Here is a 12740-nt window from a genome sequence, read left to right as displayed (position 1 = left end):
CCACCAAGGCTTTGAAGAAAAAATAAATCCTGTGCGAAAGTCTTCTCCTCTTTCAACTTTCCTCTAAGCGCTACTCACCTGTTCTTTCTATGTCACCATGTTAATATACAACCTTTAAAGACACAGACGCAGGCCATATAACCTTGTCAGCGCTGTGTCATGGCCTGCATAAATTAAAGCTTAAAGCAAACACGCAGAGCATGGCTTGGTTGTAAGTTTGTTGATAGTCTTACACTCACAAATTTAATTTAATGGAGAATCGTACCATGAAATTGTTTTGTGCAGAAATACAGTTCAATTGGCAAAAAGGAAAACGGCCCAGAAAAAAAAAGATTAATCCTTGAGATATCTTAATTTAAGCAAAGAATAAGGCGTCAATGGCCACATGGGACACTTTTATCAGTAAAGTTAAAGCTATAAAACTTATAAAAATGTAGTCCAATATTTATTCTTCCTTCATCTTCTAAAGCTCTCCAGTTGAGCCAGATTGGAGTCTTTGCCAGCCCAGTTCTGCCCTTGGCTTTATATTTGACAGACTTTTTTTGAAGGGTTTTTTCTTAATCGAGGTAATATTTCTGTAATCGTCCACTTTAGCAGTCTTCTGTGGTCTTTTAACTCTTTTGGCATAGCTGTACTGGCCTACGTGCCACAGACAGAGCCAAACGCACAGCTTATAGACGTCTGATTCACTCCTGTCTGGAAAGGACGGCAAAGAAAGGGGGGAAAAAAGAGAAGATCAAAGGTTGTTCAGGCCATAAAACCAATACCAGATAAGATGGCTTGGCTGTGAAACCACACATACGCTGATGATTCAGTTCACCGGTGACAACTATAAACTGAGAGTCCCCTCTCTCAGTTAGCACTACCTCTTCACCTTAATTAACATAAATACACACAGTCAGTTAACTCTCATGTTTAATGGTCTGAGCAGCTCCACAGTAACACGCACAGTCAAAACGATCAGCATGTGAACAAAAAACCCACCTTTTTACTTCCTTTCAACATAAACATTAGTGCAACCTGACCTTGGCAGTAACGTTTGATAATGGTAATAATATACTAATAAACTAATGATTAGCGATGCAATAACTATGTTATTCTTTTACACTTAGGTTTTCTCCACAACTACAAGCTGTAAGCAGCTGAGGAAAATTCTGGGATCATTGACAAAGTTAATTTTATTTTTAATTTCATTGAAACAGTTCCTGTTTTACATCCAGGCATCTTCACTGATTTTGTTTGGTTGTTGATTTCACAGCTCATGATTCATGTTCTGATCTGCTGTTTGGCCCTAATCACAGTAATCACATGTGGCGCTGCTGAATTCCCATAAAACCGCTCTCTGCTGGATGACATGTGGCTGCAGTGTTCAGGATTTAAAGACAGTTCAGTGTAAACATCACATTTGAACTAAACAAACATAGTACTTATGAATCTGACCAAAGTCCTCTTCTTTCTGCTGCTCATTTCCTGCCTACATTTTTTAAAAATCAATTTTACTGATTTTTCTTTATAACTGGAGCATCTTCTGCTTCACTCGCTTTCAGCTTCATCCCAAAGTACTACTGTATATTTACTGGGCGTATTCACAGATGCTTTTCACATGTTCTACACTGCGCTAATGCTGACTATGAAAGAGCTGCTAACTTACCCAGTGTAGTATGTGTTTTAGATGTCTCACAACTTTGTTTCTCATCGTTTCTCCCTCCCTGTTGTTGTCTAACAGATGAACTTTCTTGTCATTGTTGATTAAGATGGAAGCCCAAAAGCATCGATAACTAATTACAGGTTATCTCTGTGGTGTTGCTTGATCAGTAATCAACTCTGACTTGGTGCATGTAGTCAAGTATTGCACTTGTGTTGTGTTCTTGTCCTTGCGCATTTCTATTTTATGACTTTATTATATTTTATGGAAGCATTTGTGATACTGATGAAACCCACTAATTAAATAACAGCCACCTCAGTAATGTGGAACTATGAAAACTTCAGATTAGCTTTTAATGCAATGTTATAACAGTAAAATGATGCTCAGCTGGTACTAAGGGCCCCAAGCTTTGCCAAGAAAATACCACCAGCATGAACCACTGATACAAGACAAGGTGGATCTATGTTGTCATGTTGTTTATACTAAATTTTGAAAATGTCCAGAGAAGATTTTGTCTCTCTTCTGTTGTCCAGTGTCAGTGAAATTGTGGACTCGGTTTCCTATCCTTAGGTGACAGGAGCGTTCTTCAGCAGCTGTAGCCCATCTGTAGCACTCTGGCTATTCTCCTCTAGCCACATCAACAAGGTATTTTCAGCCAGAGAACTGCTGCTCATGTTTTCTCTTTTTCAGACTCTACTCTATAAATGCTGCAAATGCTGGTCGTCTGTCCAGCACGTCTGGGACAAAGAACAAGCCACATTCAGAGTCACTGAAATCACCTTCTTCCTCATTTTGCTGGGTCAGCAGCTTATATTGACCATATCTACATGCTCAAAGGCACTAATCACTGCTCCCACGTGATTGCCCAATTACATATTTGCAGTAACGAGCAGTTGAAAGTGACCGATCGTGGTAAATAGAAGTCTGCTGTCTGTTTGAGATCCAATATCTCCTGTTTTTCCCATTTTTGGGGTTTGTGTGACGTTTCAACCCACTTACTTTCTTTTTTGCTCCTTGACTTTCACTTTCTGGACATTTTCCAGTCTGTTTTCCGCAAATTGCACTCCACTGAAATCGCTTTACTTAAAGTGTCTAGTGACATTCTGATGGCAGCAGACACCGTTCTGGTTATTTTGGATCTCACCTCTGCTTTTGATACTGTTGATCACAGCATCATGATAAATAGGCTGAAGGACTTGTTCAGGATTACTGGTGTTGTTTTAAAATGGTTTATGTCGTATCTATCTGAGAGATCTTTTACTGTCTGTATGAATCATGTGTTGTCTGAAACATCAGTTCTGCCTTCTGGGGTACCTCAAGGATCTGTTTTAGGTCTGATTCTCTTTTTGCTGCATATACTCCCTCTAGGCCAAATTATCAGACGTTACAATAATATTTCTTATCATCTCTATGCTGATGACATTCAGTTATACTGTTCTTTCAAAACATCTCAGTTTTATAAATAATTGTGTCAGAAATCAAACCAGTTTGGATTGCATTTATATAGTGCTTTTCGAGAACCTCAAAGCGCTTTACAATTCCACTATTCATTCACGCTCACATTCACACACTGATGGAGGCTACAGGTGTAGCCACAGCTGCCCTGGGGCAGACTGACAGGAGCGAAGCTGCCATATCGCACCATAGGCCCCTTTGGCCATCACCAGTAGGCAGTAGGTGAAGTGTCTTGCCCAAGGACACAACGAACGAGCTGGGGCTCGAACCGGCAACCTTCCGATTACAAGACGAACTGCCAACTCGTAAGCCACGATCGCCCCCATGATCTAAATGATAATTTTCTCCAGTTAAATGCAGATAAAAACAGAAACTTTGATTATAGCTCCTGCTCTCAGTCCTTTAGACCCTTCATTTCAGTCGAGCCTCAGAAACTTAGGCGTTATATTTGACAGTCCAGTGTCTCTTGAGAAACAGTTTTTATCATCTAAGAAACATTTCTAAACTCAGACTACTGGTGTCAAAGGCAGAACTTGAGATGATTATTCATGCTTTTATCTCTTCTCGTTTGGATTATTGTAATGGTCGTTTTACTTGTCTCAACAAATCAGCTCTGAATCGCCTTCAGACTGTACAGAATGCCGCGGCAAGACTTATAACCGGAACAAACAAGAGTTTTGGCTTCTCTTCATTGGTTGCCAGTAAATTTTAGGGTTCATTTTAAAATTTTAGTTGTAATTTTTAGAGCTCTGCACGGTGAAGCTCCCCAGTATATCTCTGACCTGTTGAAACCTCATGCTTCATCCTAAGCACTTAGGTCGTCAGGTCAGAGGCTACTGTTGGTCCCACGTACTAGGTTCAAAACACGTGGGGATCGGGCTTTTCAGGCACTGGCACCTAGGCTGTGGAACTCCCTGCCGTTGTCTTTACACTGTCTAGACTCCATTGACTCCTTTAAAAAGCAGCTGAAGACATTTCTATACAAACAAGCTTTTAACTTTTTTTCCCACTGTTTTATGTTATTTTATTTGTATTTCTGGTTTTATTGTGAAGCACTTTGTGATTTTTATCTGTGAAATGTGATGTATAAATAATTTATACTTACTTACTTACATCTACCGCACACAGCTATGTAATGAACCAGGAGATTATTTCTGCTGGGACGCCCTCTAATGGGCAGGATATGGACATAAAACAAGCACAACACAAATGCATTAAAATATTTCCCAAGATTCACAGCAAAAGAAAAAAAACAAAAACCCTGTCAAAGTAAGACGGCTCTCAGAATACCTACCAACTCACTGGTGCTGCTATGAAGCAGCACCAGTAAGGGATGGAGGAACTCACAATAACAACAACTTTTGTGAATACCATTGTAAGTTTTATTGAAATTTTTTCTTAACAACAAAAGACAGGTGTCACAGTGATTTGACAAAAATAAAAGTGCTCGCCAACACAAACTCTTTTCTCCCACAGTAAAGAAACTACACAGATGTAGTGTGCTACAATGATGTTAAGTCACACTTGCGGCCCAAAAAACCCCCCCAATAAATAAATAATGATTAAACGAAGAAGAATCAAAGATGCATAGGATATCTGACGATACCTCTGTGAAGGCTCCGACTGTGTTACTGCATGATGAATTAACACATTCTACATGAAGATTACGACAAACCGTAGAGAACATGCTGACTTCCAAAACAAACAAAACTTGCTTGTCATTTCGAACGCCACACAGTTATATTAAAAATTAGACAAAGATTACATAGAAATTAGAAACTTGTGTTAAGAAAAGGGTTTTTTTCCCTCTCGTTAACGACATAGACCGTAGCAAAGGGATCTTGACAGGGTAGTATCATAAGAGTGAGGTGTGCAGTGTTTTTCAAACAAGCTTAGTTTTGCACAAGTACTTGAAAATGCAGCTTTTAATTACCAAACGCCTGATGTTCTCCTAGTTACAAACGAAAATAAATAGGTCAATAAATAAATTTGCTGCTCTTTTGTTTTGTTTTTTTCTACAGTCATTTGCCGTGACATATGAGATTTTCTACAGTAAATTCTCAAATGCTCAACCTGCCATCTAAATTTAACAAAAAAATCAACACATTCTCCTCAGCTTGACCCTCCAGGAGGCCTTGAGAGAATGATTTCAAGAAATAGTTCAACATTTACTGAAATTTGCTTTTCTACTCACATGCTGAGAGCTCCATAAAAAGATCAGCACGGCTCCGTACATACATACATATACATAAACTCAGCACAAAATGTAAGGAAATTTGTGTTTGGTTGATTATTTCTTTGTTGTGACAATGCAAAAAATCTTAAACACTTAGAAGTCCTGTTTATTTCCCTTTTAATGACACTACATTTGTACATTTATGGGTTGAGCAGCAGAGTTGAGTTTCCTGTGTTCGGTTCATCCACATGCTACTAAATTGTTAATATGTCTTTTTTCTTCAGACTTCAATCATCCAATCCAACATACAACACCAAGCAAAAGTCAATAGCAGAATAAACTGTTTGGTATTGGCAGAGAAGATTTGGCAAATGTTACATGGGCGCAAGCCACATACTCACTCTGCTGCTCAACCCACAAAAGCATTGTCCTTATAAATGTGGTACCATATAAGGGGAAATAAGCAGACTTTCCGCTGGTATGAGATTTATTGTCAAGAAGCATTGTTACAATAAAGAAACAATAATCAAACAGAAATGTTTTTACGTTTTGTGCTAAGTTTATATAATCAGGTAGCAGCTGGTTAGCTTAGCCTAAAGTTTTAGGATAATTGAAAAAAATGCCAGCTCTTGTCCCTTTTTCTGGTCTTAAGCTATGCTAGACTATGCTGTGGCTGCTTGCTATATTTTCATATTTATCACACATAAATTATCAGCTAAAGTAGAAAATATAATGTGGAAAATATATTTTCATTGCTGTTAGGCTAACTGCTATCACGTTCTTTTAGTTTAATGATTAGAGGTCATGGTAAAGTAAACATCACTTCACTTATTACTGCTAACAATGGTCACTGAATTTGAGCAGAAATCCAGACTTTTAATGAAGCATAGGACTCAGTCTGAGAATAGCTATGTAATAAATGGTTTAACTGGTGATTCACTGTTAGGCTCTAATGGTCCATTTTCAGTACCGCACTGTCTGAAGCTATTATTAGCTGTAATGAAGCTGAAACCACTCTCTCACTTTGTGGAACACAGCTGCAGGTGATCCTGTGCCCGATAAGGATGCAAGTATTTGATATAGTTTGACAAAGAGTCCTAAAAAGATTCCTGTGCACAGATTAGGCTACATTTGCTGGCAAGCCTTTGTAAACATAAGCACATTATTAACAATCTTTTGCACTCTCCACTGTTTCTGGATCAGTGTTGGTTCTAAACAGTGGAAAAAGCCTGATGTTTAGAGTTTGTATTGTGTGCGGAAAGCTTAGTTTAAACTTTTTTTTTTCTATAAAAGAGAAACTCAGAAGCTTGCTTTTTTGTGTTTTCTATATTTCAAATAAGATTCATTCCAGCAGCATGAGACTGAAGGTTAAAGCATTTGTCACACGCCAGAAACGTGAGAGTAGGAAACCCTGACCTGAAGGAGAAATCAGTCCTATAATCTGTAAGGCAAATAACTGTTTCCCAAAGTGTTAAACTATTTCTTTAAGATCATTGACGTCACCTGATGACCCACAAAGTGAGAACTGCTGACATTAATCTCAATCATCCTCCTTACACGTGCTTTATAACACCCACATTGAAACTAGCTGCATCTGTGCTCGAGCACAACTACAGATGATCACTCCATCCTCTGCCCGTTCCTTCACCCTCTGACCATTTCCTCCACCAACCCCAAACCCTCTGGCCTGTTTTTTCAGCAGCAGGCCCACATGCCCACTGTCTACCACAAAAACTTTAGACCGTCATAGGAGCTGGCTACAATAATACTGGATTTCTACACTTGCAAATAGAAAAAATACTGTAGCGCTACAATGTTTAGAAGGAAACATCTTCCTAACACGTGAAACTTCTCACAGCACTTGAGGCCGAAACGCATTAAGAGCGAATTGCAAATATGGAAAAGTTACTAGTGAAAGTATACTCATAGCTCCCATTTGGGAAAAGTAAACAACCTGGAAAATCTTGGCATTTTTTAAGTGTTTTTTCCTTTGAATCTTTCTTCTTCGTCCTCCTCTGCGGTTGTAAACATAGACATTATGGCTAAAATGAATGTTTCAGTGTGACTTTTTTAATGAACCTTGGCAGTGGTGGCACACAGTGTGAATATGTAAAATTGGAAGTACACACATACGTCCTCTGAGCTGCTCCCAAAGACTCAGAGTGCGAGTCTGTATGGTTGAACTGTTTCATTAGCTCAAAATGCATTTCGGCCCCTAGTACATTTTTATCCAACTCATTAAAGACACTTCCTTTACAACCACTTATTTCCCAACTTAAATATGTTCCCTAGCCCAAAGTAAAATTGCTAGCACCAAACCCTGAACCCCTTTAACCCCCCCAACAGAAATATTCAAACACAAATGATCAAATCATGGCCTCCAAATAAAAACATTCAAACACATACATTCAAAGCTTAACTCCCAACCCTAACTTTTATATCTAGAAGTTCACTTTCTGTACCACTATCACCTCAGGCCAGTGTTTGCCCACCGCACACCGAGCTCGGATCCCTCTGCCCCAGACCTGATCCTACCGTTTCCCTTACCAAAACATAAAATCTGAAATTAAGTCTAAACCCCTCTTCGCCTTTGCAGATCTGAGACTTAAATCCCTGGTCTAGGAGCTGATGATCTGACCTGACCAGGTCTCATGCTTTGAGCCTGGATTCAGGTGGGTGATCACCACGTCGACAGCCTGAATCTTCTGGTTCTTGGGAGGGATGGGGCACACTTTGTACGTAACCTCGTCTCCTTCCATAGGCACGTACTCTCCCTCAATGCTGTTCAGGAAACAGAGACAATATAAAAGAAAAAGTAAAAACAAAGCATTTTTTCACATTTTTGCAGAGTGCTTTCTTTAAATCAAGCAACTAAAATCAAGATCTGTGGACTTGTTTTCACGCCGACCAAGCTGCTACGTTCATGCACAACAGCCAATGAGAATTGAGTTTTAGAAATATTTCTGGTAGATTAACAAACAATGATCAGATTTCATTCAAATTTCTCTACCACTGATCTCCACCAAACCTGGAGGACTCTACCTGTGCTATATAGACTGTATATAAAAGATGATCATGGGATTCCAACTGCTGTTAATATAAACGTGAATATGAGATGTTAAATGTTCAAATTCAGACTAACTTACTTGTCATTATTGACCCTTGAACCAAGTATTTAAGGTTAGAGCCTGATTGATTTAATGGCAGTTAGATATTATAAGTTGATGCTGGCCAGTCTTGATCTACTTGTATCAGTGTTTACAGAGAAAAATTAATTTATTATGAAGAAAAATAATTTATTACACCTTTTGTTATGAAGAATAAAAAGTGAAAAAGAGACAAAAGATAAACCCTTAAGTGAGTGCTAATGTGATGTTGTATAGTTTGTCCACTAGAGGCCACTCTACAATTTCCTGATCTGAGTAGAGATGGGCAGAGTGTAAATAAGTAAATAACAACATATAACAAATGTTAGCGAATTCTGTTTCTGTTTTGTGAGTCTGAACGAAAAAAAAACCCAATATCGGAATATCAGATTATTTAATTCACCAAATGTCTGTCTTAAAAATCGTACATTTCTGGGGCTCTACTTCTGGTGCACATAGCTACGTCTACTTTATTATCTTGTTTACGCTAATAGGGAACATAATTTATTTAAAAAAGGAATGTATGGCTTTACCAAATAAGTCCTGAAGGTGGCAATTATGAATATAAACTTATGAGAAAAGTGTTTATTAGGTCATAAATTAAATGAGTTAGGTTAACATCTTATTTACAGTCAGATGTGCTTTTACAGCCGGAGAAGTCTCCCTCTGCTGGCTGTTAGAAAGAATGCAGGCTTAAACCATTTTCAATCCCAGAGGCTATGTCCATCTTTTATATACAGTGTACAATTGCCATCTACTTCACAGCTGACTCCAATCATTAAAAAAATACATAAATAAAAAAAGAGAGAAATTACACAGTCAAAAAATAAATACTGTAAAGTTTTAGTAGTTTCTGTGTAACCCACATTTACTTGCTGCTGATCTGTGCATGTTAAATAGACTGCACTGTGAGTCCAAAGAAAACTTTGATACCAGGACATTTCAGTGCGGCCACTCACTCAGAGATGTGGACAAAGATGTCTTCTCCTCCGTGGGAAGGCCGTATGAATCCATGACCCTGAGACCTGGAGAAGTTTTTACACACCCCTTTAAATACAGGACCTGATTTAGCTCGCACTGTCCTGTAGAGGAAGAGAGATAGAAGCAAAGAGGAAAAGGAGACAGTGCATTTTAAATAAACAGCATAATTATTTTACAAAAGCATTAGTCAAAAAAAAACTAAACAGAGAGAGAGCACCAATAGCGCTATTTGTACTCACGCTGAGTATGTGCGAGTGCGTTTAGTAGGCAGTGGGCTAGGCAGCTCTCCGGGCTGTGGTGGTTTCCTCTCCTTCTCCCAAACCCGGCTGCCCTCCCTCAGGAAGGGAAAGGAGAGCTGCAAGGGAGTGCGCGGAGAAGTGAGGGGCAGTGGGGGGACTGTCGGCAAAGAGGGGTCAGGGTCTGACATCGTGACTTGTTAGAGTCTGGGTTTTCTTTTGCTCTCTTTTTGGGTTTCCTCCAGCGGTTTGCAAAGAAAGAGAAGGAGGAGGGTTCACACCTCCTGCATGGCACAAGCGTTGGTGAGGGAGAGGAGGCTTTTCAGAGGAGAGCTCTTACAGGTGAAGGAGTGGAGCAAACCCTAAAGTGAAGGAACAAGACAAAGGGTTAATGCCAGAAAGAGAATACGGCTTTGTCATCGGCACAAAGGTGAGGAATAAAAGTCACAACCAACAGAGAAACCCAGTATGTCCAAATACGCACAATGCTTTTTTTGTAATAAAAATTTTGTAAAAAATACTGATAAATGGACACATTTTCAGTTGTTTTGGCTAGTGTTGCTACAAATACAGCTCAGTTTAATTTATATAGTGTCATTATGTGCCTGGAGTCTGTTTTTCTTAACTTTAATGAAACTGCAATGTGTTCTTTAAAGCTTTCCTTTACTCACATTGTTGCACTACAAACATCATGACCCCAATAAGAATTTAGAAAATGCATAAACATTAGCATACATGTATTGTTGTATAGCATCTCCAAACTCAGTGACTCTAAAATTGTTTGATAAACTGGAAAGGCTTAGTATTCCTTCAGGCTATGGAAAACAAACATCACCTCTTAAACCAATAAAGCCTAAAGGTCCCATTATGATGTAAATATCAAAGCTCTCCTGGAAGGCCACCTCATCACATATTATTAGATTAAAGTGCCGCACTCTTCCAGACTGACATCCATTACAGGATTGGTCTGCATTCAAACAACGAGCTGCTTCGTTTCAGAGCCACTAGATGATGAATGCCATATTAGCAAGCTCATGAAACAAACGGCTCAACAGAGGTTAAACGGCTAACGCTAAAACCTGGTTTATCAAACAAACGCAGATGCGGGCGGGTGTGTTACTGGGACCATCAGCAAGCACCTCCCAGTGAATCACTGAGGCTTGCAGGCTGAATGTTTGACAAAGACTGATGAGACGCATGTGTGCCAGACTGAATACCACAGGCTCCATCCAATATCACCCTTTCTGTTTCTTACTCTCAGTCTAAATATAGTCATGTGTAGTGGGATTGACGCCATCTTTGAACTAGACCACAGGATCCTGAGGCAGAGGTTAACAACTGGGCTGCTGTATTACAATGAATACAAGTTTCAGAAATATCAATAGAAGCTACAGGAGGAGCTTATGTTGCTGGGATTTTTGAGACCATCTTTATTCTTCACACTCTGAACTCTCCGAGGCAGCTTCAGGAATAGTTCTCCAGGTTTCCTGAAAGACAGTCAAAGCTCTTATTTCATTTAAAATGGTATTTCCTAAGTTGCCTGTTATATGTAGATACGACACTGGTTCAAAGTCCAAGGAAAACTTTTGAAAGACCTTCAGAAATCCTCAAGAACTATTGCTCACAAGCATAAAATAGTACTTTTGCAGTACTGGGGTGAAAGTCTTGGCATATATCAACATCTATGTAAAAAGGGAGAAAATTGAACAAGTGGAGGACAAAAGAAGTGACAGTACTCCCACACCTGAGGCAACTAATTACCTCTGTTTAATATATGGTTCGCTGAAACCTCAGCAAGGCTTCCATCCTCTTAGATGCTGATGACATGACACCATGTCACTGGTTGGTAAGCCCCGACCAAGTAATTGTGAAATAGACAATATATGTAGTGAAATATGAAATGGTTATATTAGAAATTTAATCACCAAACGAGCTTTAAAGATGATTTGAAAAAGCCAAATTGTGCCTAAGAGTAGCTCTAAAGGTTCGTGCTGGTTTCTGTGAATATTAAAGGATTTCAAGTCCACAGCATCCTCACAGCAGTGCTTCTGATCTCTGACTTTCTAAAGAAAAACACTGCAAATGGCTGCTGAGCGAGGGCTCTGCTGGGGATCCTGTTGGATAGACAGAGCTGATGCAGTGATGGTGACGAACACACGCATCTGTCATCACGGCGGCACAGAGGACAGGACTGATGGCATGACTGATGGATGACAAAGCACAAAAATGTAGCCTGAATAATTCAGAAACTTGACAGGCACAGCTTCCTCTGTCATTGGCCCATATATTAGGCTGAGAGTAGGCCACTAAAATGGATTTGTCTAATGAGTCTGCACCGTCAGAGCAAACATTTTAACCAGGAGGGGTGAAGGCTGATCTAGAGGAAGGAAGGGGGCTACAAAAGCTCCGAGGAGACAGACAAAAGGCCAAAAAGAAAGCACCTCCCTGCCTGTGAAACTGTGGCCGTCTGTGGTCCTCTGCATCAGTATGGGACACACGTCAGCTCCCCCCCCCACACACACACACACACACACACATACACAGAGCCTGTCTTTAAACTTTACATCATCCTTTCAAAGAGACAAACCGCCCAAATGATTTTATGGTATCATTTGTGTGTCTGAGGAGTCTGAATAATTCAGCAGCAAATAAGCGCCCTTCAGGCGGCTTGTTTCCAGAACATTCTCACACAGTGGCAGCCTGAGACAAGAAGGCTCCACTAACGGCGAGAAAAACCCCACACCTAACATACACTAACACGCAGAGGAAGAACAAAAGAAGAAGAAGACTATAGTAAATGTTAGCTCTGGGTTAGAAAGCAGAGATTTAAACACAACACTGCCAGAAACCGCCGCCGTCGGCCGGACGCAGAGAAGAGGAGGGCTGGATGCGTAAATCACTCCATCAGCCAGATCGATCCAACGATTACTTACTGTAAAAGCGCCGATCAGCTGTCAGGTCAACACGTCCCCGTCCTTTAATGTGGCGTAAGACAATTATGAAGTTGAATCTGCGGGGACATGTGGCGGATAAGTCAGTGGATCTTGGTATGGACGCGGCGCACACGGGTGGGATGGGAGGAGGAGAGAAAAAAAGCAGCA

General features: G+C 39.9%; 1 protein-coding gene across 1 annotated transcript; it reads right to left on the bottom strand.

Moving 5' to 3' along the window:
- Window positions 1–5902: 5902 nt before the first annotated feature.
- Window positions 5903–12740, bottom strand: csdc2a (cold shock domain containing C2, RNA binding a). Its single transcript, XM_005721807.1, has 4 exons — window positions 12573–12740; window positions 9643–10001; window positions 9382–9504; window positions 5903–8057 (listed from the first exon to the last, which is right to left on the bottom strand). Exons 2-4 carry the CDS (start codon window positions 9828–9830, stop codon window positions 7895–7897), a joined length of 474 nt encoding a protein of 157 aa, XP_005721864.1. The 5' UTR covers window positions 9831–10001; window positions 12573–12740; the 3' UTR covers window positions 5903–7894.

This window comes from Pundamilia nyererei, unplaced genomic scaffold (assembly GCF_000239375.1).
Source record: "Pundamilia nyererei isolate P.nyererei 1_Seehausen unplaced genomic scaffold, PunNye1.0 scaffold00005, whole genome shotgun sequence".
Taxonomy (NCBI): domain Eukaryota; kingdom Metazoa; phylum Chordata; class Actinopteri; order Cichliformes; family Cichlidae; genus Pundamilia; species Pundamilia nyererei.
The sequence above is the reverse complement of the archived record's forward strand: the minus strand, read 5'-3'. Positions and strand labels throughout refer to the sequence as shown.